Raw genomic sequence first — 27,831 nt, 5'->3', positions numbered from 1 at the left:
TACACCTATTATTCTTACTATTCCTTATTCCCTCTGTACCCCATTAGAGAGATTGAGCCAACCCGGTATAGATGACCACACCAGTCAAGAACTAGATGATGAAGCATGCCACATAGAAACAAGTGAATGAGAGCCTGTAAAACAAGACCAAGTAAAGATATGGTATTCATTTAATTCTGTATGGGTAAATGATGTACCGCTCCCAATCATTTTCCTCATTCCCTCCCTATTAAAGTTCATGAGACCCGATTGCTGTTGTCTTCCTTAGATATTTTATTATGAGCATACCTTTGCCCTTTTTGTAGCAAATATTCATGCCAAACACTTACGTTAGTTATTGGATCATTTTCATTTTCATTTATACACGACTGAAGGTTTAAATTGAGAGACTTGCAAGATATCAATATCCTCTTTGTCATCTTCTCTTCGAATGGCTTCACATCCGAATCCGTCCTCACAGGTGTTGATTTAGAAAGCTTTGTGGCCTGTGTACAGAAAAATATAAAGTCTGGATAATGACTTTTGAAATTATACTTAGTCATCTTTTTATGCAAAGAAGATTATCTTGCCACAAAGGCAGGTAACATTTCGTACTCTAGATATGAGTACATACAAGAAACTGGTATTTGTGTTTTTCTTTTTCTCTAAAATATATAGGATTTTTACATTAGCGAATAACTTCAGGCAAAATAGGACTTACTTTTTGCATCTTCCAGCTCATGGTATCCTAAAAAAATGTGACTTGAATAGCAAACTTGACTTAATCTTTTTCTCTACTTTCCTTGATTTTTTTAATGTAATAGTAGTCACATGGTAAACCTCACAATAAAATCATAATGTAGATGTTTCCTTCCTAAATATGTTAAGGTCACAGACACACGTATATTAGATACATGCAAATATGCGGTGCAATATGGTATGTTTTACCATTGTGTGTGGGGAGGGACCATGACTCACAGGTGAAGCCTTGAGTAGCTCATGATGTCCCTTCCCTCCTAAATACTGGTTATTGGCATATTACACTCTGTGCATTTAATATGTAAATATGGTATGCCATAACGCTTTTTTCATAAACGTAATTAAAACCAGTATACAAGAACTTAAATTGTGTGGTGGGATAAAATTAGCTTGAAGATTGAGTATTACAGTGGGTGTTCCTCTGCTAAGGGCGGAGGAGCGTCACCCCACTGCTTGGAAAAAAAATGAAATGATAATAACAAGAAGTTATTTTCATTGTATTTTTCTTTGCAGGACTCCAGCCAGGTCAGGCGGGCAGAGGGAGCAGGAGTGGTTTGCCCTCCCTCCCTAAGTGCGCATGACAGCTTGGTCAGCCCTCTGGGGCCGGCCAAACAGTCATACGCACTTGGCTGTGTTGCACAGCCCAGTGGAGAATATGCCCAGCCTCCCAGGTACTACCTGAGCAGTGAAACAGGCCGCTCAGACCAATCACAACGCTGCTCCTGCAGCGCGTGATTGGCTAGGAGAGTCTGGGAGCCTAGGTGCTGGCCATGATGGAGGACAGACATTCGGTGGGGAAGTAAAAAAGGTAAGTTTATTTATTATTTCATTCATCCCTCCCTCATGCCCCCTGCACCACCACCCCCGTTCCGAGGCAGCCTCGACTGGACAATTAGCAAAGTGGTTTTCCAATGCAAAGTCATGGTAACATGTGAGGCAGTACATAGTATTTTTCACATCAATTTTACTGTATTATGGTAATAACAAGGAATTTGACACTTGTACTTTAATGATAAATGTGTAAATGTATGTTTATTAATTAAGGTGCGCTACATAATTTATTATTGAGCCACACATTTTCAGTAGCCGGCCATATGTAGTACATGCTGTCAGTCACAAAATGATGACCAACAGTGCTTCAGTAAAATCTGTTATGCTTTGCTTTAACTGATGGTAAAATTACTGACAGTGGTAAAAGTCTACATTAATGAAGGTGAAAACTTAATTTGTGCCAGCAAGCCCCATTATAGAAAAAAGGTGCCAAGTGCTTATGGAATTTACAACCCACAGTCAACTATGAGCTATTCCTAAAACAGAAAAAGCCCATTATCAGCTTCCATAAGCAATAATGCAAGAGTACAGAAGTCATTCCTGTATCTCTGAAATGCTCGGATTAGTTACTCATAATCTTCATTACTCCGATTCTTCCTTTTTCATCGCAGTACTTACTTGATGAGTGGATGTGCTCGTTCACTAATACTACTCACTGTTTCCTAAAGCTGTTTTCCGTTTCTAACCCCCGCATAGGGATCCAGCAATAAAGCTCTCCCTCCTTCTAGTACAGGGGTACTCGCAAACATTTCCAGAAGGCCGAAAAGTTTAGTCTTTGGTGGGACAGAGGGGCACACTGATGCCAGCAGGGAGGGGGTCGGGAGTGGGGGAGTGGGTGTAGGAGAAGTAAAGCATGTACATCTAGCGGCTGAACGGAATTGCCCAAGGTGGAACAAGAAAAACTTAGACGAATCCCAGATTCCCCACTTGGCCAAATTGTGTGACCTGGATCAATTATTTTATTTCAATTTCTCTCCTTTTTCTTCGTTATCATATATAATAGGTCCTTGAAATACATGACTTCAGGATGTGTGCTATAGAAAACCTTCTCCTGTGTTTGTATTTCTCACTAATTGCACTGTTGTCGAAGTGGGGGGAAGCATGAGCATTTCTAAATTCATGTTTGAAAACTATCACTCTTAGAAAATACTTCTGAATGCACTGCTATAATCTAATTTACTAAGGCGATACGGTTCTGCTGGTTAATGAAATACACGTTTAAAATTTTCAAGAGACTATCATATTTTTACAAATTTGCTGTTTAAAAAAAATGAAGGTGTTACTACAGTTAAGAGGTGCAGTACACCCTAGTTAATTCCTTTCTTTAACTGTAATTAACCTTTAAATAAATGCTTGCTGTTTATTTAATTTTTTTTTTACTGTTAGTGCTGAGTCAGGTAAACAGCAGCCCAGAGCTGCTGTTGCCCAGTGGCCCGCATGCAGCCCCCGGGCCATTGAGTATCACATATCTAATTTATAATCGTGACACCGTGCACCACCAAATAATCTGACATAGATCCAAAAAATAACCTATGGCCTCAAATGTCAATTCATAATACAGGGCAACCTACAACATAAAATAAATATAAATGGTGAGGTCTATGTTGTCACCCTGCAAAGCCCTCTAACGGAACCCATGACTTCTAAGGCCACGAAGTTCTACCATTGCTGAGGAAGAATGAATTTTTATTGTGCCCAGGATTCCCTTAACAGCAATCCTGGTAGACTGAGAATATAACCGATCTAGACCATCTTGCCAGAGAAGAAAAGGATAGTACTTTCCTCGCTCTATTTTTTTTTAAGAGGGAATTCAAAACATGAGAATAGAGTACCTGAGACCTAAAACACTGCCACTCTCTGAAGAATAATGGAAATGGTCCATACTATGATGAAGAGACTTGTCAATGAGGTGACACTCGATGTCTGTGAAGGTAAGAAAGGGAGAATACTCACCTAACACCCATGGAAAATAGAATCAACACGAAGACGAATGTTGGGATCAAGAGACTTGACCACACACTCTTCAAAAGACCTTAAGGTAAGGGTGCTGACAAGCTAGAGCAATTAAGTCACCTAAATGCCCAGCAGATGGAATTGTAACTAGGTAGAAAATCCTGAGAAGAGAAAACCTTTCCAGATGATGACACCAAGGGTTCAAATAGCATCCTTGGAAGAGAAGTGAGCACCTAAGGAAGATCCCATGTAAAAGGGAACTCCAACCGCTATGCCCCACAAGGGTAAAGCATCTAAATAGCATATATACACTGAAGGATCATTAGAGGACAACTTAATCCAAGAGAATTTAATTCTTCTACTGTGGAGCTTTACATTTTGAGGATCGCCACAAAAATGTTCTTAACATTTTCAAAGTTTTCCTGTGAGAACTGAAATCTGAACTGGAATGGAAGACGTTTCTACACACAAAGGGTCAAAAGAGGCCCAGTAATGACTGTGAGCCCTAATAGGGTAGCATCTTCTAGAAACTTGCACCAAATTGGAAAACAGAAAGATCTTCCCCTCTCAAACTCCATAGCAACAGCCGTAGAGTGCCCAGCAGTGGCAAAGGCTACAATAGGGGAGAAGGGAACATTCTATTCCTCTTATAATGCAAAACTCTACATGAGTATGAACACAGATCATTACCACTGGCTACATTCGGGGTTGTACTAAGACCCTTTGGATCAATGGATTAGAGGGAAATCCAAAAAGATGACACTCCGGCCAAGGGTTGATCAGGACATCTATTTCGACAGTTCACTGATCCTGAAATAGCAACTGAAAAGTCATGAGTTTAGAAATGTGCTGGGTCTTGAATAGGACTACAACAGGCACATCCCACTTACTACAAGGATACTAAAAGACTAAGGGGATAAAGACAAAGTACTGGAGGCTGAGAGAGATTCTGCTCAGGTAGTCCACCTGAATGAGAAGAGGCCTCATCATGTAAATGGCCTTAAGAGTCAATTGAATGAGTTCGGCCCTACTAAAGTCAGAGAGAGAAAACCTATGCTGAACTGATGAGTCAAGAAAAACATTGCTATCATAATCTCTATACAGCTTTTTTCCGCAATAAATGTGGAAGGGCAAAGAACTGAATTGCTGTCCAGACAGCCTCTGAACTGTTTCCAAATATAGTATTCCCTGTTAAAAGCAGAAGGCAATACCCCGAATTGAGGAATTAAGTCCCCGTAAATCTCCTTAAGAATCACCCAATGGCTGAGAATGAAAAGTTAGACCAAACATAAATGGAGTATATTCATGGAACAACGCACTGAGTTGTAGCCATAATCCCCTGGATTCGAAGCAATTACTGGCGAAAACTACATATGGGTTCCTCAGTTACTTTGACCCTGATTCTTCTGAGTTGTGAAAAATACACCATCCCTTAGATTGCATAGATTCTGACTCTTATACCCTCCATCTTCAGAGATTGGAATGAAAGTGAGTCCTGCCAGGTACAGGAATCTAAAATGCGGGAGATTTCCCACTGTTATCTCTGTGTCCCCTTTGCCTGGGTCTGAAAGGGGGACAGAAATATAAGGACATTCAGTTATGAAAGGACTATTACCTTCTGAGCATGAAAAAGGCCTAAAACGAGAGCCAAGCATTTGTGAAATAAATCTGAGGGCGGTCCATGGCACAACGGCAACACCTGTTAGCATGCTTATATTAAAATGCAAAGAGGAAATATACAACTTCAGAAATTTCACAGCTAATAACAATTGGAAGTCTGCAAAGGTCCCATAAACCAGAAAAACCTTGTGAAGGCATCCTAGACGTTTTTCTCCCCCAAAAAAAGTGTAAATAATATCTGCCAGTGACTGACCTTGCAGAAGTCCTGTCTGTGGCACTGAAGCGAAAATATCATATGCATCAAGTACTAGAAGGAGGGGGGAGTTTATGGGTAGATCCATTTGCTTCGGATAGAAACACCAAACAACTTTAGGAAGTGTGAACAGTATTAGTGAATGGACACATTCCCTCATCAAGTAAGGATTGGGACGAGGAAGGAGATGAGGAGGTGATTTTATTGAGGCAAACAGTATAGTATTTTTACTATGCAGCAGTACACTTTATCATAGGCGGTGTTGTTTATTTGTTATCTGTTATATTTGTTGTATTTTTAACTGGCAAAATCTATCCTCAGCGGTATTATCAAACCTATAGCAGTAACACAAAATTACATTACTGTTAGGCAGTAATTTCAGCAGTCATGTAATGCTTTCACGAAAGCATTGACTAGAGCGCAAAAAGATTGAAAAGTAGAAAAACATTCAGGAATTAAGGACCAATGGCAGAACGAAACTGAAGTTAGTTTTTCATTAGAAGGTAAAAAAGAATGTGAGTTATAAGTAGAACAGATAGATTGGGATAAGGGTGTTTAAGATAGGTTCAAATAGCTATAATCAGTTGAAACGTGATAATGTGCAAGGAGGACGTGGGTAAAAAAACATGAATTGGGATGCTGAGTGCAAGACAAAAGATGAGAAATAGGGAGTCAACATATAAAGATGGCACACATGAAACAAAAGAAGATCCAATGATTAAAAGGGAATCAGTGGATTGAAGCCAAAGAAGAGAATGTTGAAAAGTAGAAAATAGACTGAATGAGGCAAAAGTTAAAAATAGTTTGAAGAAGTTCAAACAAATATGTTGAAAAACTGAAGGGAATAGCAGTTGTTCAGGATAAGTAAGTAAGAATTGAGTTTAGAATATTAGAATATTAGATTAAGTAAAGGAGGCGAATCTCAAAATCTATTGGAGATTATACATTTGGGAATACAAGTAAGACAATTGTAGCGACATGGCTACAAAAAGAGATGGCATGCTTGAAAAGCACAACAAGATTATGGGCTGAGGAAGACTTGGGAGGATGACGTGATGGGAAGTTTAGACAGGAGTAAAAAGGAAAAGCTTCAGTAAAAAAAAGACAATTTCCAGTTTGCAGGACTAAGGCAAAAATAGAGAGATGACACTCAAGACTGGGTAGAAAAGAGACAAATAGAAATAGTTATATTAAAATGTTGTTGTGAGAGCAAAAGGAGAAAATAATTTGAAATATGTCTGCATAGACCTGACATATAAGCCAAACAAAGAAATAAGATACATGACTCAGCTGTGCACTTTTCTTGTTGGCTGTGTGCCTGGGAAGCTTTTTACGGACACAAAAGGAGGAGGCAAATCCACCACAAACTGCCACAGACTGTCTAAAGAACTATAAATCTCCAAATTCCATCCGGCTGCACCAGACTCAGCTGTGTGAGTGTGTTGTTAACTGTGGGCCTGGGACAGTCAGGATGACAACTTCCAAGCTTTCCATGGGCAGAGGAGGACTAGGAAAAACCACCACAAACTGCCTACAGAACAGTAAAACTCCAACACCCATCGACTTGCTCATGCTGGGCTCAGGCAAAGATTGGGTCAGGACCAGGCACATCTGAGCCTAAAAAAGGCTGGCCTGGCCCACTCTTCTTGGTTATTCCTTTAGCTATATTTCCCCTTTCCATGGGGTAAAGTAAAGCTCCACTTGTATCTTCTGAGAATAAAGATGGGTCTTCTTTCGCTAGTTTTGTAAACTTTGCAACTAGCGTGGTTGACATCATTAATGATGAGATTGTCTCAGTAGAACAGGAGTTAGGCACCCCCTGTACCAAACCTCCTGGAGTACCTGCCTCATTTCCACAAATGGTATTGCACAAAACTCGGCCATAAAAAGGGTAGAATCTAATGTGTGTATCTCATACAGACCCGTTACCGTTGAAGCAGGTATTCGCGAGCCCCCCAAACATCTCTCAGATAACCCTTCCCACTCCCCCAATCCTAAAAACCCAACAGATGACCAATGTAGGATCTATTCCAATGTAGACATCTAGGCAGGCAATAATTCCTCGCGAGGTAAGCGCCAGGAACCCACAAACCTTTTTAAGCCTAATCTGTGTGTGTTACTGGGTTGACAAATATCTCTAAAACCATGATTGGAATATCTCTTTGACTAATTACAAAATAGTCTTTCTTCAGTAGAAAACACAATTAATTTGTTGGTTTCCTTAGTTAACGATTTACCTTCCAATCATAGCATCAACCTTTTACTAACTGTTAATATACCTGCTAGTTCCACTACTGATTAAACTATCCCCGATCTATTGGTTATTGTGGCATAGTCTTCTATTCCACATACCTCAACTCACATATCCAGGGTTGTTATATCCTTTTATCCCTTATAATACCTTGTTATGTCACAACACCATCATGAGCATTTGCACGTAAGCACCCCTGATCTCAGGAGTGTGTTTCATCTTCCTTGCAATTACCCTTACTGACAGAATTGTTTCAACTCCCTCCTGAAGCTACTCTATTTAGCTAATTCTGGCGGATGTATGTCAGTACACCGCGATCTAAAAGATCGCGGTACTTGACAACGCGGGCATTACAAAGCAAGTCGTTACAACGACTTGCGTTGGAGGGCGCGGATTTTGGAATCTTATAATTTCATATTCCAACATCAGTCCACGTAACAGTAGGGAAGGTGTTGGAATATAAAATTACAACATTCCTTGCCCAGCAGCGCCATCCAGCGCAAGTCGTAGTAACGACTTGCGTTGTAATGGCAGCGTTCTAAAGGCACTGCGGTGTAAACACTTCGTTCTAAACGATGTTTCCCAATTTTGGCCAATGTCCACTCTTTCGATTCTAAACATGAAGGTACTACACAAGTAGTAAATATGATCATCTATTGGCTCAATTCCCATATGCAGGGGATGTTTAAAAACATAAATATGGGAAGATTGGCTCACTGCTATATGAGGGTGATCCCATTACTGTTTCTGTCATCATGGTATGCAGAGTTGGGTGGGTGGGACGATCAGTAAAGAACATCGAGGGGGACTGTGTGGTTATTCATTTTTGAAATCCTGCGGTTGTTCAGACGATTCTAAGGGCGCAGGATCCGTGCCCTATGTATGTCACCTCCATTTGGGCCTTGCCACTGGGATACTTTTACAAGCCTTCCTGTGAGATCCCTGACTGCTCCCTCCATTTCTATGTCTAACAGGTTTCAGGCACTTTCTGGTTTATATGGTCAAGACTGACTACCTGTTAGCAATGTAGCTCCTGCTGTCCTAGAAAATTTGGTGGAAATACTGGACGTAATACATGTTCCCATGGTTAGTTTTTCGAATCCTATCTCGTCCTGTCTCTTGAACCACCACACTCCATCAGCTGGTATAGTAAAACCCAGTTCTACATTAACAGTAAATGATGGGGGCATTATGACATTTTTAACATGGAACATTGCTGGTTTAAAGGCAAAAAAGGGTGACGCCAGCTGGGAACTTTTTCTCGCCACATATCATATAATAGCCCTTCAGGAAACGTGGGAGGCTAATGAAACCTATTATTTGGATGGGTTTTTATATTTTTGTAAACTCGCTACACCATCCAGTATGGGTAGAGCAAGGGGGGCTACTATTGATGATTAACCTCAAGTTGTGTTATAAAGTAAAGCTGATTGAATCATGTTCTCCCCACATCTTAGTAGTATAACTGACAGGGAAGAACTGCCAACTCTCCTAGTGGTTAATTTGTATAACTCTTTCACTAGAACTGATGAGCTAGAACCCCTTAGAGCTCTCTCTGCTTTTTTGGGCAATTATGGGGACAGCACTGAAATAAACTATGACACATTAGTCCTGGGAGATTTTAATATTCATGTTTGCCCTACCAACTGCTTAGCAAGGCCGGAGGAGGATTATGGCCCTCAGGGGCTAACCCATTTCGAACATACTTTGTCCGGCACTTTTTTAGATAACTTTTTATCAACCCATAACTTGATTTGCCCTGCTCAGTCGGACAGGACAGTCCCCATACCTACATATGTTGGTCATTGCCATCACAGTATAATTGATCATATTTTGGTGTCCTCTTCATTGATGCCGACACTAGGCACTTTAAGCGCAGCAAAAAATTGGTTTAGTGATCACAATCCACTAACACTGGACCTTAATATACATGCTGTAAATAAAGGAAAAACCTTGACCCAACTTTCTAATGCTAACATTGCGCCCATAGATCAAGCACATAGAATGGGGTGGGAAAAGATCACCCGTGACAGTTTTATTGACAGTTTAATCTCCAACTGTGCGCAGGAGTTTGGGATTTGCTCAGACCAGGACTTCCAACCACTACCTGCCCTTGATGCCTCTGACCGAATCACAAAGCAGGTTGCCTTGAACTTAACTGTATCCTGTAGACCAAGGCCCTCAAAACTTATAAATGTTGACACCTTTAGGAGTACCCATAAGGAACTCATGCAGAAACTCTAGCAAAAACCCAGGGTAGCCTTACGGGTTAAGAATGCAAGGAGGGCATACAAACTTGCAGTGGTAAGTCGGAAAAGGCAATTAAGGGAGATGGCGTGGGAGGAGCTTAGTAAAGCCAGTGTGTTGGCCAACAGTTCTAGATTCTGGTCTGTCGTAAATAGTCCATTGTTCGACGATTCACTAAACTCCGGCAAAAATTGTTTAGTTCCTGCTGAGAGGTGGGTGCAACACTTTGGGAAAGTATATAGCGACGAATTTCCTGGGACTCCCGCGGGGGCATCAGTTAGTGACTGCGTATGCCACCCTCTTGTTTTTACTATTGATAAAGTCAATAAGGCGATTATATCAACCTTAGGGGGGAAAGCTCCAGGTCCCGACGGAGGACCGGCTGACCTTTATAAGGCAAATCCTAAGCTATGGGCCAAGATTTTAACCCATGTTTTTAACACATCCTGCCTCTCTGGTTTCCCCCCCGTCTTGGGCTAAGACGGTTATCATACCTATCTTTAAGAAGGGAACAAGGGACGATCCGGCTTGTTATAGGCCTATTTCGCTCCTTGACTCCGCGGCCAAAATTATGGGGAAAGTTGTCCTGGCACGTCTAACTGTGTGGCTTGACCAAGCAAGCATAGTTTCCAATCTCCAATATGGAATAGGCAAGAGAAAGGTACGCAGGACCAATGCCTTAATCTACATTTGGTGATAGGGAAGTACACAGTCGCAAAGCACGGGGACCTCCATCTGGCCTTTATAGATCTAACCTCGGCGTTTGACCTTGTTAACAGATCAAAACTCTGGGTGATACTCCAGGATATAGGGCTAGATGCTGACTTGATTTCATTCCTGGCAACCATCCATGAAAACACAGTGCGCTTTAATGAAGATGGCAGCCTGACTGATTCTTGGGCAGTAAAAAGAGGGGTCCGGCAGGGGTGCATCTTGGTCCCTTTGCTGTTCACCCTCTACATTAATAAGTTAGGGAATTCTTTGATTTCTTGCTGTAAAGATATCCCTACAGCCGGAACCAAAATGATTCCCGCACTCCTGTACGCTGACGATGTGGTGTTGGTGGCCAGGACTGCTAGTGGGCTGCAAACGCTTTTAAATTGATTTATAGATTTTATTTAGAATCTTAAAAAGTCACATGCTATGTCCATAGGTTCAAGGAGGGCAGAGAAGGTCAAATTCTATTGTAAAGGACTAGAGTTAGTAAAACTCCCTGCTTTTCCATATTTGGGGTACTCTTTGATGACCAGCGCTCATGGTGCACGCAGCGCGCACACAAAAAGAATGTATTAGCCACTCCCCACACTTATGAAGATCTATAATGCTGAAGTGTCTTTCTTCCCATGCCGACTTATGGGAGCGACATCTGGAGCTACACAGATGCCAGAGAAATCCAAGGGGCCTAAAACACTTTTTTGCGCAGATTGCTCTTGGTCCCTGCCTCCACCCAATTTTTAACATACACGAGGAATTAGGAGCAGGTTTTATTTCTGACCAGATTGCGGTTGCCCCTTTATTGCGTTGGCTGAGAATTTGGGCACAACCTTCTCCAAATCTTAACCAATTGATCATCCAAGATTGTCTCACCCTAGAAAAGGCGTTAGACATTCCGTGGATTAGGTATATTAAGGATCAGATGGAAACCCTTGGCTGCCCCAATTTTTTTTGAGCCCTACATCATTGGGTACATCGGCCATTAGAGACCTCAAGCAGCAGTTTTTAGACAGATGAAGAGTACTGAGGGAGGAGATCGAATTGTAAAAACCCATGGTGAGAACATTTGCCACACTGAGCCTGGGTCATCAGATGCAACCATATTTATCTTATATAAACAAACCATTCCATCTCTTTGTTTTGACAAGATTTAGGCTGAATATGGTTCCCTGGCTCCTTGCTTTTCCTAAAGGGTATTTCAAAGAAGGAACATTAAATCTTTGTCCTTGCGATAATTTTTCGGACCAGAACACTCTTCACATAATATTCTTCTGTGCATACTACAATTCACTGCGCAGAAAATGTATAATTTCTTTGCTCAGAGGATGTAACTTTGAACAAGCAAGGCCGGCGCTGGTATATTTCCAAAGCTAGCGTCACCTATGGTCTGTTTTGGGGTAGCAAGTGTTTTAACTGGAGCAATTAGGCACAGGAATAGGTCACTTATAAGCTCCCCTGTGGACACGGCATTGAATAACGTTAACAAAATATTTAATTTATGGTTCATATGTAAAGATGGACAAGTGTAAGTTTTTTATCTATTTATTCACTCCCAGGCCTAACTATGTGTTGGCGGGCTGTACACTCATTTTTGTTGTTATTCCCCTTCTTATGGATTCTAGTGGTGTGCCCATTTTTGTATGAATTGTCGTATTATTCGAAGGAGTGTATTTTATTCTATTGTAAATAATGAATTCTGAGTGGAGCAGGACACTACGAAGATCAATAATTGTTGGTTATATGGTTGCAAGACGGGGGATCTCAAATGAGTTTATATCTATGTATTTTATGATTGTAGATTTGATATGTCCTGTTTTGTGATTTGTATATGATGGCTATAATCAGCCGAATAAAGTTAATGTTTGACTGACTGATTAACTACTGTTTCTGTCAGAAACAATTGGCTGGCAAAATCATTTACCATAACTTCACAACTACAACCTTCCCAGCGAAGAATTAAGTTTCCCCAACTTGGTTTCTTTTATATACTTCAAAGATCTATTCAGTCTTTCCCTACTTCAAACAGGTTTTCAAACTTTAGATCCAACGATCTGTAAAACATGGATGCTACAACCCACTTCGACTGCTATGCCACTTCCACTTAGTTCGGCAGTGACTCTGTCTGATATGTTTGCTAAATTGTGTTTTCCCAAGAAGAACCTAAATATTCTCTCATGGAACTCTGTGAGCCTCCAATCTAAAGAAGATAATCCAGATTAGTTCTCTTTTGTGAAATGGTTTGATGTCATATCCATACAGTAAACTTCTTCATCTAGTAGGGTTAATGGAGGTATTCTAATACTGGTTTCTGTGACACTAAACTAAAAACTCTCTTTTTTAGATCACAATTCTTGCATTTTTAGCAATTTTGCTCCATTTTAGAAACAATTCTTTTCTATTGGTTCTGAATTTCTATAATGATATATTTTACAAAAATCTGTCTAGTCATGTTACTTCCCCATCTTCATGTTTAGATTACTTTAGTGGTGCTTTCACACATTTTTATTTCTAATTAATCATGGAGGATTTTATCATGAAACTGAGTACAAAGCCTGTAATTTTACTGTATCTCCTGTACACAATCTTTTATACTGTAGTACTCTTCAATTTTCACACACATTTGAGTGTGCAACTCTCAATAACATATTAATCGGATTTAATTTACTAAACTTTTGTGATTTTACTCCTTTTGGTCTCTAACAATTGTGAAATTGTGCAAAATAGTTCGATGTTACTTATGCTTATGCACTTCAAAAGTTACATTTTGTTTTAAAGAAGATTCCTTATTATAAAATCCAAAGTCATAGCCTGTAGACAGTCTTATAAACTTGCATGGAACAAACATGAAGCAGCATGTCTTTTGAATGGTCATGGTGTTGTGTGGCGTTTTAGGTTCCAAGTGAATTTTCCCGATTCATGCCCTTATATAGGTACAATTAACATTGCCCTAATATAGGCATAGAAATCAAACCCTTATTTAGGCCATGCAAACCTAATACAGGCATGGCTACTTCCACCCGTACCAAACGTCACAACGATTTCTTGGAAAATCAGCTTAAGCAGTCAGGGAACTTCCCCTTGCTTGAATATTGATTTCTCCAAGAACTCAGTTAGGTTTACAATGAACAACTATTCCCAAGGGGTTGATTATGACGTTCTTCTGCCCGACTTTACGTCAAACTGTGGCATTCCTAAACACCTTCACTTGCTATAGCAAACTACAGTGGTTCGGAGCAGTTCGACTATCTACTTGCCCGACGCAGCTTGCTACAGCAAGTGCCGAAGGAAGCCGACTCTCCAGCTGACGCACTGATCAAGAGGCTGCCCTTCTCCTGCAGAGAATTCAGCTCCAGTGTTTTCAAGCTCCCCTTGCGGGGTGTTGGGAAATTGAGTCAGAGACAGAGATACCAGACCCCCTTCATTCTAACTAAGTTATGGAGCTGATTAGAACCTAGAGAAATCTTGGATAGATTCTTGGCAAAGAAAACTAAAACCTATGCTACACAATACGTACGTCTTCCCGCGTACTAGACTTAGGTTAGGTACATTGGGGTAGGCGTATTTTAGAAGCACCAGTTGAGTATTTTTAGACTGTGTATTTATGCATGTATTTTTATATGGCTTAGTAACCATACAATGCTCTTACAGTATTATTTTATAATATTGTTCTCACTGTACACATTATACTTTGCAGTCTGCATAACAATTGTAGCAGTTCACATCTCTTGCATGAGAAAGAAAACTGTTCAATAAACCTTTTTATTGAAAACGCCTGTCTCTCTATTTCTCTGCAACTCTGTAGAAATGAAGCATGCACGATTGACTGAGTGAAATACTTATCTATTGTTTCCGCGGCTCTAGAGATATATTTCTTATTCGTGGGAAACAAAGTTGTCATGTTTATGTGGTTGTCAGAAACGAAACCCTTCTTGTGAATTCGAGAAAATTTCTAGTGACCTCTGAGCTAGCTGGCACTCACTATTAAGTTTAGTATATTCGATAGAGACCTAGTTGACCTCAGTCCTACATCTAATCTATAGGATATATTATTCCAATGCGCAGAGCCTATTGGGAATATAGGAACTACACTACAATGGTACCTGTTAAAGGGTTAAGACCTTACTTCCAGAAAGTAGGATCAAGCCCACACACAAATCCTATATTATACCTCAAGAAGGAGTCTCTCACTTCAGTAACACTGAGTTGGTATCCAATGAAGGTTCTGAACTGACAGCCCACTCCTTAACGTCCCTAATGTTTGCTTACCCGCTGCACCATTTGTGTTTGTCTATGAAGATGTAGTAGATGTGATGCTATTAGCTATAGTCTAGAGGAAAAGGGTATCAGGCTGAGATGTCTCTTGATCTATATAAGTATATTATCAAATTATTGGCCCACATTTTTACTAATTCTGTACTTCCTGATGTTCACATTTGCTTTATATTGATGTGTGTTCTTAAAAGATAAATGTACTTATGAACATTTTCACAATCTGTTTTACCAATCTGTATTGTAATCATATTTATTTTATTCTGATATAGTTTTATGTATTGTTGATTTTAATCGATATATTTTTTTTGTTAACCAATTGAAGATTTATTGAACTGAAAAGAGATACATGAAAGGGATAGTGTAGATGGAGAAAAGATGCCCCACAATGCCAGAAAACGATTGAACCAGATTTAGAAGAAGTTAGTGGTTAAAGTGCTGGCCATTACTCGAGTAATCGAGTTATAGAATTTAGACAAATAGGGTGAAAGCTCCAATACTGCAGAACCAAAAAAAAAGAAAATGTAAATAGTAGATACATGTGGTCGTAAACCAAACAAAAGCTACATAAGTAGCTATGAGAGTTAAAAAGCGGGATGGCCTCACATAGAAAGCAGGTGTTGGAGAACTGATCACACTGAGACATGCAGTTTTCAGCAAAAGTGCATGGTGCATGAAACAGGCAAAGGAATAAAAAACAATAAAAAAGTGGATTGGAAGTGGCAGCTGTGGAACTAGCTTTCAGATGACAGAGCGTAAGGCCAGATTCAGAAAATGCGAGCAAAGAAGACATTGATGAGGAAGGAGAAAACATGGGGATGACCAGTTAATGTGGAATAAGAGAATGAATAGTGAAGCTGGTCAAATTTAGAAGTATACCAGGAGGTGAAGTCAAAGGTACTCTGGGTTGCTAAGGAAGTAGCATCAAGAGAGGCAGGGAAAATATATGCTGTTGAAGAAGTGCTCAACATCAAAAAGTGTGTGGAAAAAATGAGGTAAGCAGAAGGTGGCTGTATTGATGTTTACCGGCATTTGACTGAGTTTATATAGTAAATATAACCCTTTAAATGTCCAACATTTTTCCCAATGTGGTTAAAGTTGGACTGGGAATTGCAAATTCAACAGCTTCAGAGTCCAATATTTTCTTCCTTTAGGCAAATGTTTCTCCAATGTCGATACGGTTTACGTTTGGATAGTAAATGGGACCCTTTCAGGCTGTTGTATAGACTCCTATCTGTAGGTTAGAAAAGCTTTTTTTTTTTGGATGGGATTGGGATATGACGTTAGTTAGTTACAGGAGTGTGGAAGCCTAAAGAATAGTGTTTTTTTTATTATAGGCGAGTAGCTTAGGCCTACATATAGTTAATATAATGTATATGAGATAAAGTAGCCTCTGCTGTACATCACAAGGATATGGCGAGTCTCCGAGACTTCAGTGACCATACAGAGGGAACTCTGAGGTGACTCGTAATATCCTTTTAACATACAAATAGCGGGTATTTATTTCCCCATAATACATTGTCATACCATTGCCTTTCCCCAAACCAACTAAAACCTAGGAATCTTGCCCTTTCGTCCGAAGGAGATGACATGGTCTAGACATGAAGATTAAAAGCAGAGTCTATAGTGCAAGATTAAATACAGCAAAAACCATGTAGTAATATTTTGCAAAAACAGATGTTAGAATCAGTTTAATGTATATCAGATAAAAAAATGATGAAGATCAGAATGGGACAAAACATGCTATTGGTCCTTTATTGATTCATAAAATGCAATATGATGCATTTTGCCATACATATCTCCTTTTTGGTGAAAATTGTTTATTTCATGTAAAACAGATCCGAAAAACTAAAGCCAGTTTTTGTTGTTTAAACTTCGGCTGTAATTATGCTCTTTGACCTGCCTTTCATCTAGTGCTTGCTCTGGCAGCAGGCCCTGTGACATCAAAATCAACTCAAATAACTTATACCAGTTCAGAGCTTCATAATTTCATTATTATAAGTCACTAGAGATGTTACAACTTGCCTGCAGTAAGCCAAGCAATTTAGATACATGCTATTATACAGGCATTGCAGTATTATAGGCATCCATGTACCCATGTATGTTTACGTTTACCTTTTCATAGGTTATCGATGATTGTGTACAGAAGATTTGGACTCCCAGCATGCCTTTTAACTTAAAATAAGAAAGATCATTTTATTTGTTGCTCACCATTTTGAAAAACGTTCATTTTTTGCAGTTTTCCGGACCATTGCTTTTTTAGTTTTCAATATTCTTTTGCCTTTTAAGGGTGAAGTAAATCACATGATTTTTTAAAATTAATTACCTGTTTAGATATATTTCCATTTTTCTTTTTATTGTGTTATATTTTTTGTACATTAATGTTTGACATCTCAATATTGGATTATTCGTCAAGGACGTAAACACTGAATTAATATGTTTTTCCTTATTAGGTTTCGAATGTTAAGTTGAATAATAATAAGTTGTATATATAATTGTTTCTCATTTATCTTTCAGGCCTGCTGGACATCAGAAGAATTGCAGCTATCGTAATATTGTTGATGTATATACATATCACTAGCAGTGGTGTAGCAAGGCCAGGTGGTACCCGGCGTGGAAAATTCCCCCCCCCCTCGGCTTGACAAAATGGCAAAAATATGTGTTTAAAACACATCTTTTTGCCATTATGTCACCCCATCAGTGATGACACCCGGGACGGTCCGCACCCACCGCAGCCCCCTTCCTACGCCCCTGATCACTTACCCGCATAGAACACGGTGCTAGTTGTGTGGTGAAAGACCACTCAAAACACCTTAGAACCTCCCGCTTCTTCATGGACTTCCAAAGAACCTCAAGGCATGGCTCTTCCAGATGAAACCGGAATTATCTACTCCTCCCCCTCAGGTCTGCCCTACTCAGCGCCTAGATCCCTCAAGGGTGATTAGCTGTGCTCTACAAATTCATATAACAACACGCATCAATATCCCAGTCGGTATCAATAGGGGAGGCAGTTAATTAAGAATGTAACATACATTACGAGGAAGGAAAGAGGGAGACTCACGAAACGTTTTCAATTGCGCACATGGCATCATATATTTAAAAAGGGAGTTTTAAGGAAACGTACAGTTGTATCAGCACTGAATTGTATAGACAGCCCAATTTGGACTTGGTGCAACAAATGTGCTTGTGACACATCTATGAGGCAACGAAATTAACAAACTGAAATACAGCGAAAGGCGCGTAGTGACAAACAATGAAAATATGTACAAGTGACTGTGTGGTTCAGCATAAAATGATTTATAATAGTTGCATAGAAATGGATGGCGTGATTTAAGACCACATGGAATGCGAGCGCCTTCAATTGTGCTGAAGGGTCGACGACGTTTCCATCCTATGGATGGATCATCTTCAGGATGGGGGTGCTGTTTAGGAAGTGCTGAGCACGCTGAGGTTCCAAGTCTACTTCCAAGTCCACTGGGACGACGAAGGTAATTCGGCGTCGCTGGGATCACACAGGAGTGTGCAAGGATCTGTGCAATTAAGGCTGTGTGAAGGTTGAGTAGAGAGCCGTTGTCAAGGATCGGCTTCTAGGTCCTGGGGCTGTGCGAGGAAGGCGCTGGCAGGCAGCAGGGACCTGGCGGGTGAGAGTCCGCGCTGGATCCGGGTTAGCGAGAATCAGATGTTCACCGGACACAACAGTGGCGGTCCACGGCTGACTGAAGCACCGTACACCCTCCCCAGGATTTACTCCGTCATCCGATTCTCGCTAACACGGATCCAGCGCGGACTCTCACCCACCAGGCCCCTGCTGCCTGCCAGCGCCTTCCTCGCACAGCGCAATTGAAGGCGCCCGCATTCCGTATGTTCCATACTTAATTAACTGAGTCCGCCGTTGATACCGACTGGGATATTGTTGCGTGTTGTTATATTATTACCCAGATCTCAATCGGTTTATGGGTCATACTCCTGTGGTTTTTTCCTACAAATTCATATAGCATAACATAAAATAACATAACATAACATGTGATGAGGTAGAAAAAGAGACTTGTGACCCTGATTTTAGAATTTAATCACAGGCAGTCCGAAATAACATTATATAACAGCAGACAAAACACGGCAAACTAGATAAAAAAACACATTTTCTACTTACATAAATATTAGGATCCAGAGAAAATAAATTGAGTCTTTCCACATTCCTTGCCTTTTTTAACGTCTCTTCTGTTTCTGTGAGGTACTGAGAGATAAGTATAGTTATATTTAGAGCTGCATGCTGGAAATTCTAAGATATTTTCTTGAGCAAAAAATAGAATGACAAAGACAACAAAGCAGAAGTATATACAGCTGAGACTTTATTGGCACACTAAGGTTGGCTTGTTTCAGCAGGTGGTACTCAGTTCCAGTTTTGATCATGTTTTTCAATTTGTTAAGTTACGCATTGGTTCAGATTATGACTGCTCTGTCTGACTGGTGTTGATTGGCCCCATGGACAGTGACCATCCCTGAATTTATTTTTAAGTCTTCATTCAAAGCTGAGCTAGTACCATTTATATTTCAAGGGCTCTTCTGTCTCACCTTTGCTGTTTGCAATATTCTTGCATCTCCCACTGACAGCTATTACAAGTGGGGGGTATGGGGTCCCGTATTGATGATGTATTTAAATGTTTTGTAAACTTGAAAACCAATAAAAATGTGTTTAAAAACAAAACTCTGAGGCTGTATTAAGTAAAATGTTTATTTTAGAAAATACACTTTTTTAAATTTCCCCCTGTGATTTGAATGCTGTTACTCTATTCTCCATATGTTTCCTTTGCACTGTTTCAAAGATCCCTGCACTTTTTAGCTACTACTCATTACAACTGTGGGATAAACTGTTCATCATTTTGCCATCCTATGTTTCCTCTTTGTTTATATCATTTTAAATGTAACACCTATCACTAGAGACTAAATGAAATATTTCTTATTAGCGATATGTACAGTAGTAACTTAATCCATGCTAATCTTTTGGTTACAGAGTTCCATACATGTCACACTCTTTATTTGATGCTCAACAACGTTGTCAAATTAAAATATTCTGATAAAATGCTCCCAAAATTTCTCTCCATTTTTTAAATTTCAACTTCTATCCTAAATTGCTCATCAGGTTTTCTATAACCTGATTCAATATCTTATTTCTTCGATGAATTAAAAGTAAGTTGCCTCCTCGCACACCATACATCTAAACCTTTAAAATAATGCTTCTTCTTTCTCTCTCCCTATGGGATTATTTTTATCTCACACACGTATGCACACTAATCTATCAATTACTACTCCCTTCCATAGCTACAATTTACATATTTCAGGAATCTGGTTGGGTTTCTCAGAGTTCAGTTGAACAATTGAGGTAGTCAGAGGTTTCTAGGAGTGACCCTGGAGAGGTCATGTGAATTGAATTATTTGCATAATTGTACATAGTGCTCAGCCGTATCGGCAGAAATACATTTACATCACTGTACTTCAATTTAACCTTCAGTTTTTCGTCCATAAAAAAATAGTTGCACATGAGGACAAACCCTTTTCCACAAAGACTCGCTCCAATTCTAAGGATGTTACCTTCTGTTTCCTACCAAGGCTATTAAAGGAGTAAATCATTGATTGTTTACATGTTAGCATTGGTTGGTGTAAAAGTTTATATACACATACAAACTCTCCTGTTTCTGGCTGTTCTCACATTTCGAGGGCATCACTCCACTGGAACAGTCACTACTTTTTGCTGGTAGAAAATATATCCTTGCATTATATTACATCATACTTGGTATAATATTATGGATGAACGATTCAATTTAGGAGTGCAAATTCACATTTTGTGAATTCCTGTTCTGGTTATTCAAGCCATTCAAACATTTAGTTGAACAAAAACACACACTAAAAAGTCTTGTGAATCAGGTTTCATACTTACAGGATGGTCTTTCTTACATGTAACATTAGAAGTATATTTGCATATAATTAATCCCTTATAATTAAGTCAGGCATGTTTACCTTTGTAAAGTCTGGATGCAACCCATTTTCAGGAGAATCTGTCAGTTCATGAGGGCAGTCACAGCTTATTATAACTTCGGGAACATCTTTAAAAAAGTAAAAATAGACTCTTAAACAAGATATTAAAATATCTGTACCAATTATTATTGAAATATATATCAAGGTTTCAGGGAACAAAACACTTCAACTAGTGACAGAAATATCATGGTTGACAAATTGGTTCTTCAACTAAACTTTCAGGCCCCAAGTGCCAATGGGTTTGTGCCTGGGCTCTTATAACTTTACACCACAATGTATTTTCATTGATTCTCAATGAATATATTTCTCTTTTATTTAATCTATTGAAAACGCTGACACAGTCAGATCTTCTACGCAGACTTCCAGAAATTCTTTGTTAGGGAAGGTGTGAAGGATAATACTATATGCTTGTCTTATCATCCCATTAACCTACTTAGTTGTGATGATATGAACCAAAAGATATTACCAAATCACCACAATGATTCATGTACTAATGCATGCTTATCATCATGCATCTCTATATCATGGATCTAGTACGCACTTCAAATGGAGCTGGGTATCTGCTACCTCTCTTCATTGATACTGAATCTTTTGCTCATCACAATTAAAATCTTCATTTACCATTACAATTGTTGGCATGCTATAGTCAAGAAAAGTAGATGAGGCATACCTAATGTTTTATATTTCAGGAGTTGATCATAGATACTGTAAAAATGAAATATGCAAATTACCCTTGCGCTCCTCATACATGTAAACAACTCAAATTAGATGCCTATAAAAAGGGAAAGACTGGGGTGCTGCTATCAAATTCCTCTAGTGCAGCCATGATATTCCATATGTAAAGCTATCGCTTACTAGCTATACCCATAATATCACTAACAGAAGAAACTTCAAGATCCAGATGCAGCCTTAAATTCCCCCCTTGTCTCCCCGCCCCTACACAGATTTAAATGTTATGGAACAGTTTCATATCCCTAGTTCAAAGTTTCAGATTCAAATGCCTAGAGGCGGGTGCAAATACCTACAAGAAAGCTTAAAATATAGGGACTGTCTTACTTTAGAAAATTATTGCGTCAAATGACCATGTATACCCTGAAATGCCAAGACACAGACTCAAATGTCTTATCACATCCACTAATTCTCAAATTATGAATGACAAGAGTACTCATTCATATGTTAATACCATAAGTCTAGAGGACTTAGATATGTGGCCACATAGGATTTTATATATCCATAAATGCTCATGAATAGACGTATTTGGGCACTGTAACCCAATATGCTCAGCTATGACCCTTAAATCCTCAATAATAGCTTACTATGCTGAGTACAATATGCTCATGTATGATCCATGCAAAAAGATGTAGTCCTATATGGTCACACAGAGTCTATCAGGCACAGGTGTATCCTAGATTCATTAATATAATTAAATTTGCTCAAATGTAGCCCCATTTGATCAGGTGCAGCCCAGGTACAGTTTAGCAGTTTGATCTTTATTGACCATAGGCAGTGTAGAGAATACTATGACGACAGTAAAGAACAAATGCTACAATTAATACTATATTACTGGTTGTGTTACTATATGTTATATGATCCTGTCTACCGTAAGACTAATAGTGTCACCTTTCTCTATGTGTGATTTGCTATCTCAAGGATTTCTCCTGATGTTTTTTTTCAGTTGGCTATGTGAACATCTTTTAACAAACTTGCAATGGCCCAAATTGAGATATATAAATGTTAATGCTTTTCATCAGCCTAAACTTAAATGCAAAATGTTGTATGCAATGCATTCTATTAACTAGCCTTCTGTAAAGAAAGTGGCACTACATGAATATTATAGGTTTTCATATATCGAAGTATATATCCATATTATCCAGAATGGCTTTCACTTTCAAGTGACTCAGGGCTCATCCAATTTATGTCACCACACTACTTATACAGCCCGTTATATTGCACTGAATCTAATACTCCTTCATCACCCTCCAAGTGACAGTATTCCATGTGGGTTAATCACCAACAAACAGACTTAGGCTTTTATTGCACCTTCTATGACTTTATATTGCAGATCCTGCTAGCTTGGAACAACATTTAACTGCCTACCAATTTAACAGTGAGTCCCATTGGATTTTCTGCTCTTTCCAGGCAGATCCTATACAGTACTCCCTTTGTGGTTATTTGACACCACCAAAGGGATGGTCTTCTGTTGCTTTGTGTAGGTCCGCATAGCCATCACCTGGTAGTTTAACAGTGCCTCCAATGAGATGACTTCTGCCTCTCCTCTATAAACGTATACATCACCTCTGGGTAGACTCAATTTAGTCCTCAATTGGAGGTTTAACAGTGCTCTCAATAGGATAAGCATATGTCACCTAATACTCCATTGGAGGGTTAACAGTGTCTCTAATGGAATAAGCAAATGTCGTCCCTGGGTGGATTTTTTTTATGGTATTTATTTGAGGGGTTTTGTAGAATGCTACCAAGCACATTCTTCATTTTAGAACACTGTGGGACACAAAAGTGAATAAAGGATCATAAACAGGGTACTGCAATTGATAGTCAACACAATAAATTAAGCAAGCAAGAGAAAGAAGTCCGCGATTGTGAATAAGTCTTTAGTTAAAGGTTTATAAATTCCTCCAGTCTCAGGCTGGTAAGTGGGGTGATGAGCAGTAATGTTCCTTGGTGGTATTGTAGTGCCTATAAGGTTTGAAGCAGCACCTGCCGCAATGTTAAAAATACAGGATGTGACCGCCAGGGTGCCGGTCACATCCTACGTCGCACGGAGGGACCGCCACTGCCCCTGCGGACGGTTCCTCCACCTCTGGGGTGGCGGACGGACGCAGGTCCGTCCGCCATCCTAATAGGCCCCATAGTTTGGGGCAGGAAGGAAGAAAGGTTTGCAAGACGCTGCCTAGACCTGTAATGGAAGGGAGAAATGCAGACGAGGCGTCTGATGTGGAGGAGGATGATGAGTACAAAACTGAAATGAGAGCATTGGTAGAGAATTTTGGCAGGAGAATTAGCAATATGGTTGAAAGACACAAGTCCTATTCCCACGTGCAGTTGCAGGGGGAAAACATTAAGCAGTTTGTAGCAGTCCTGAGAAGGTTGGCCCTTTCATTTACATTCAGAGATCTACAGGATGAAATTATTAGCGATCAAATGATTAACAAAACAATTAGTATTAAAATCCAACGGAAACTACTGAGATTGAAAGACCCTACTTTAGATAAAACCATTGAAGTGGACAGGCATATAGAGAATACCTCTCACTATGTCAAAGAATTGGGGGTGCTCCCGTTAAGGGAGCAGGTGAATTGGAGAATGCATGTGATGTGAATGTGGTGAAGAAATCATTGTATAGAGGTAATGGAGGAGAGGAGAAAGAAGGGAAAACTCAAAATATTGAGAGAAAGAGAGTGTGTTATAGGTAAGCAATACATGATGGAGGCAATCAATTGTGCTGCTGCTGAGAGCAGTTGTTTCAAATGTAAAAAGATAGGTCACTTTTCCAGAATATACAAGATGGTGGAGAGCATGAAGTCCAAGAGAGCGTTGAATTTGGTGAATGATCTAGGAGCACCTGGGAGTGAGATGGACTTGGACTTGGAATTGAGCGATGAGGGAGAGATTCAAGTGATGGTGGTGAGTGAGAAGAAACTACAACTTCAGCCAAGGGAGACCAGTGAGGAGTATCGCCCGCCTAAATGTGCAATAAAGGTGAAGGGCAAAGAGGTACATGTTTGGGCTGATTCATGCTCGCTGTTTACCATCATTGATCAATTGACATGGAAAGAATTGGATGGGTTTGAATTGTGTTCCCCTGATGTTGAACCCAAAGGGTATTGTGTGGACTAAAGCCAGTTTTAGGATATTTCCGTGCAGAAGTAGAATTTCAAGATAGGAAGGCCACATGAAATATTTATGTGGTTAAGAAGGGGAGATCTTTGTTAGGGTGGGAGCTATGGTCATGATATTGAACCCCAAATCAGCCTAAACAAGAGGATGAAAACCTTATATCACCAATAGGCTTTCCTGAGTGAGCATGGGAAAATTCGACAATGGAAATAAGTAGTCCTTTTGCTGTTTGGGCATGGGTGAAAGTTATGCAATGGTAATGATGGACTGTTTCTCGCAATGGCCAAAGGTGGCATTTATGAGAGAAGTAAAGACGTTAAATGTATTGCTTTTTGTGAGGATGTGTTTCGACGAGAGGCGTATCCTGCCTCCTTTCTGACTGATTGTAGTTCCCAATTTATTTCGGAAGAGTCTGAGTTCTTCCTGAAAAATAAGAGAATTAAGCATTGTAGGACCACCAAGTACCAATCTGGGGGATAGGGTTGAGTGTTCTGGGATGCTTTAGCCACACGCTGAGCAAAAGCCTATGGTTGGGAATGATAAGTAAGGTTTGTAGGAGGAGTCAAGTTAAAGAATTGTTGTGAAATTATAGGACCACTCTGCACTCTATGACAGGTGGGTCTCTGTTTAACCTACTTAAAGGGAGAGTGCCTTGCACTGTGGAGGAGGCAGCAAGAAGGATCAGGTCTAGGTATCTAGAGTTGGATTGTGGGAAGTCAAGTAAGGAGATGGAGAAGGGTCATGTTCAAAGAAAATTAAGGAATGAAACAAGCTGAGTTAAACTGGAGGACAGCATGCATGAGAGGGTGTGTCTGGGTAACAGGGGGATGAAAGGTTATGCAAAGTTGTCAGAACCCAGGAAAGTTGGTAACAGGATGATGAAGGGGATGCCAACTTGCCCGAACCAACGAGTGATGCGGAGTTAAGAAACAAACCTTTTGAGTAAGGAGTAAGGCAAATACCGGTAAGGAGGAACGTGACACCCATGTGTGGTTGAAGTCCTATGCTGTTTAAAGTCAATGTCTGCACTTAGAGTATGCACCTAAATGGCAAACAAATGCAATGCTTACTGTACCTGTAATTCATGATCATAGTTCTGGAGAGCTTAGCAGCTCTATAATTGATTTAGATGTATGCATATATTAATTATACTGTAGCAGCTATTCACATTTTTTATATTGTATTAAAGAAGGGGGATGTGTTATGTTCTATGATGTAATATTCCTGGCAACAAGATGCTGTTCCTGGGCAATGGGATGCTTCCACTACTGAAATCCAGTCTGTGGATTCTAAGGAGCTGGAGGCAGACAGTTGCTGATGGTCAGAGGCTGGCCAGGGGTCATTGTATGCTGTGTAATAAACTTCCTAATTTCTGCAAGTGTCTGTGTCTTGTATTCTCAAAACACACCACAAACTACATATAGTGGTGCAGAATATCGAAATGCAGGTAAGAAATATCGTTTCTTATAGTATCGAAGTTAGTAATATCGACAGTCCTAATATTGTTGTTAAAAATATCAATTATTTTTGTGTTTTAAGTGTTAGGATACGTGTTAAAAGTATATATCATTTTTGTAATATGTGTTGGAATTTTTTTAAATAATGAATTTTATGTTAAATTATTTTTGGGTATTTTAGTTCCGTAGCGGGTTGTGGGTTTATAGGGGAATAGGGTGGGAAGTAATTCAATTCTAATATATTAATTAAGATTTTTTTTTTATTAATTATTTATTATGTTAATACATTTTTGCATAATTCTATTCTGTAGCGGGTTGTGGGTTTATAGGGGAATAGATTGGGAAGTAATTTAATTTAAATGAAATAATGAATTAATTAATATTGTTAATTGTGGTAGTTACTTAATTATTAATTAATGATAAATTGGTTAATAATTATTAATAATGTATTGGTAATTAAGTTAATTGTGTTAACAAAGTTCTTGATTAGTTATTAATTTGACATTAATTATTAATAATTAATTAGTTAATTGTGTACTTTTTTTAGGAGTGAGGTGAGGGTTGATAGGGGAGTACGGTGGGAAGTAATTTAATTTGTATTCATTTTTTTATATTTTTTATATTATATTTATTTAAAGTAAATTTATAGTGTGAATTAATTTATATTTGATGGTTATTCATTTTATTGTTAATTGTTAGTTAATACATTAAATATTAATTAATTATGTCAACTTATTAATATTTTACAATATTGGTGGTGACGTTTATAGGGGAATATGGTGGGAGGTAAATTCATTTTTTTAAATGAATTAATTGTTAATTAATGTTCATTTCATTGCAGGAGTGAGAATACTAAATGAATCCCCTACGCTATCCAACACTTTCCCTACTGTTACACTTGGTGGAGAGGGAATTGTAAATTATTCCACACGCTATCCAACACCTTCCCTACTGTTGCACTCGTTGGAGTGGGAATAGTAATTTTTACCCACCCACTATCCAACACTTTCCCTAATGTTGCACTCGGTGGAGTGGGAATGGTAAATTATTCCCACCCGCTATCCAACACTTTCCCTACTGTTGCACTCGCTGGAGTGGGAATAGTAATTTTTACCCACCCGCTATCCAACAGTTTGCCTACTGTTGCACTTGGTGGAGTGGGAATAGTCATTTTTACCCTACCGCTATCTAACACTTTCCCTACTGTTACACTTGGTAGAGAGGGAATTGTAAATTATTCCACACGCTATCCAACACCTTCCCTACTGTTGCACTCGTTGGAGTGGGAATAGTAATTTTTACCCACCCACTATCCAACACTTTCCCTAATGTTGCACTCGGTGGAGTGGGAATGGTAAATTATTCCCACCCGCTATCCAACACTTTCCCCACTGTTGCATTCACTGGAGTGGGAATAGTAATTTTTACCCACCCGCTATCCAACAGTTTGCCTACTGTTGCACTCGGTGGAGTGGAAATGGTCATTTTTACCCACCCGCTATCCAACACTTACCCTACTGTCACACTTGGTGGAGTGGGAATAGTAAATTATTCCCACCCGCTATCCAACACTTTCCCTACTGTTGCACTCAGTGGAGTGGGAATAGTAA

The 27,831-nt window shown here is 39.4% G+C and overlaps 1 protein-coding gene across 7 annotated transcripts in view; it reads right to left on the bottom strand.

Moving 5' to 3' along the window:
* The window catches only part of DOCK10 (dedicator of cytokinesis 10), a 1,735,912-nt gene that overhangs the window by 740,815 nt on the left and 967,266 nt on the right, over positions 1-27,831 (bottom strand). For all 7 annotated transcript variants that reach the window (XM_078665953.1, XM_078665951.1, XM_078665949.1 and 4 more), the window contains exons 9-11: positions 20,892-20,977; positions 19,027-19,110; positions 330-485 (exon numbers count right to left, since the gene is read on the bottom strand). In XM_078665953.1, coding sequence (XP_078522079.1) covers positions 330-485; positions 19,027-19,110; positions 20,892-20,977 — 326 coding nt within the window. The remainder of the gene's footprint in view (positions 1-329; positions 486-19,026; positions 19,111-20,891; positions 20,978-27,831) is intronic.

The sequence above is a fragment of the Lissotriton helveticus genome, chromosome 11 (assembly GCF_964261635.1).
Source record: "Lissotriton helveticus chromosome 11, aLisHel1.1, whole genome shotgun sequence".
NCBI lineage: Eukaryota > Metazoa > Chordata > Amphibia > Caudata > Salamandridae > Lissotriton > Lissotriton helveticus.
Note: the sequence above shows the minus strand (reverse complement) of the source record. Positions and strands in the feature narration are given on the sequence as shown.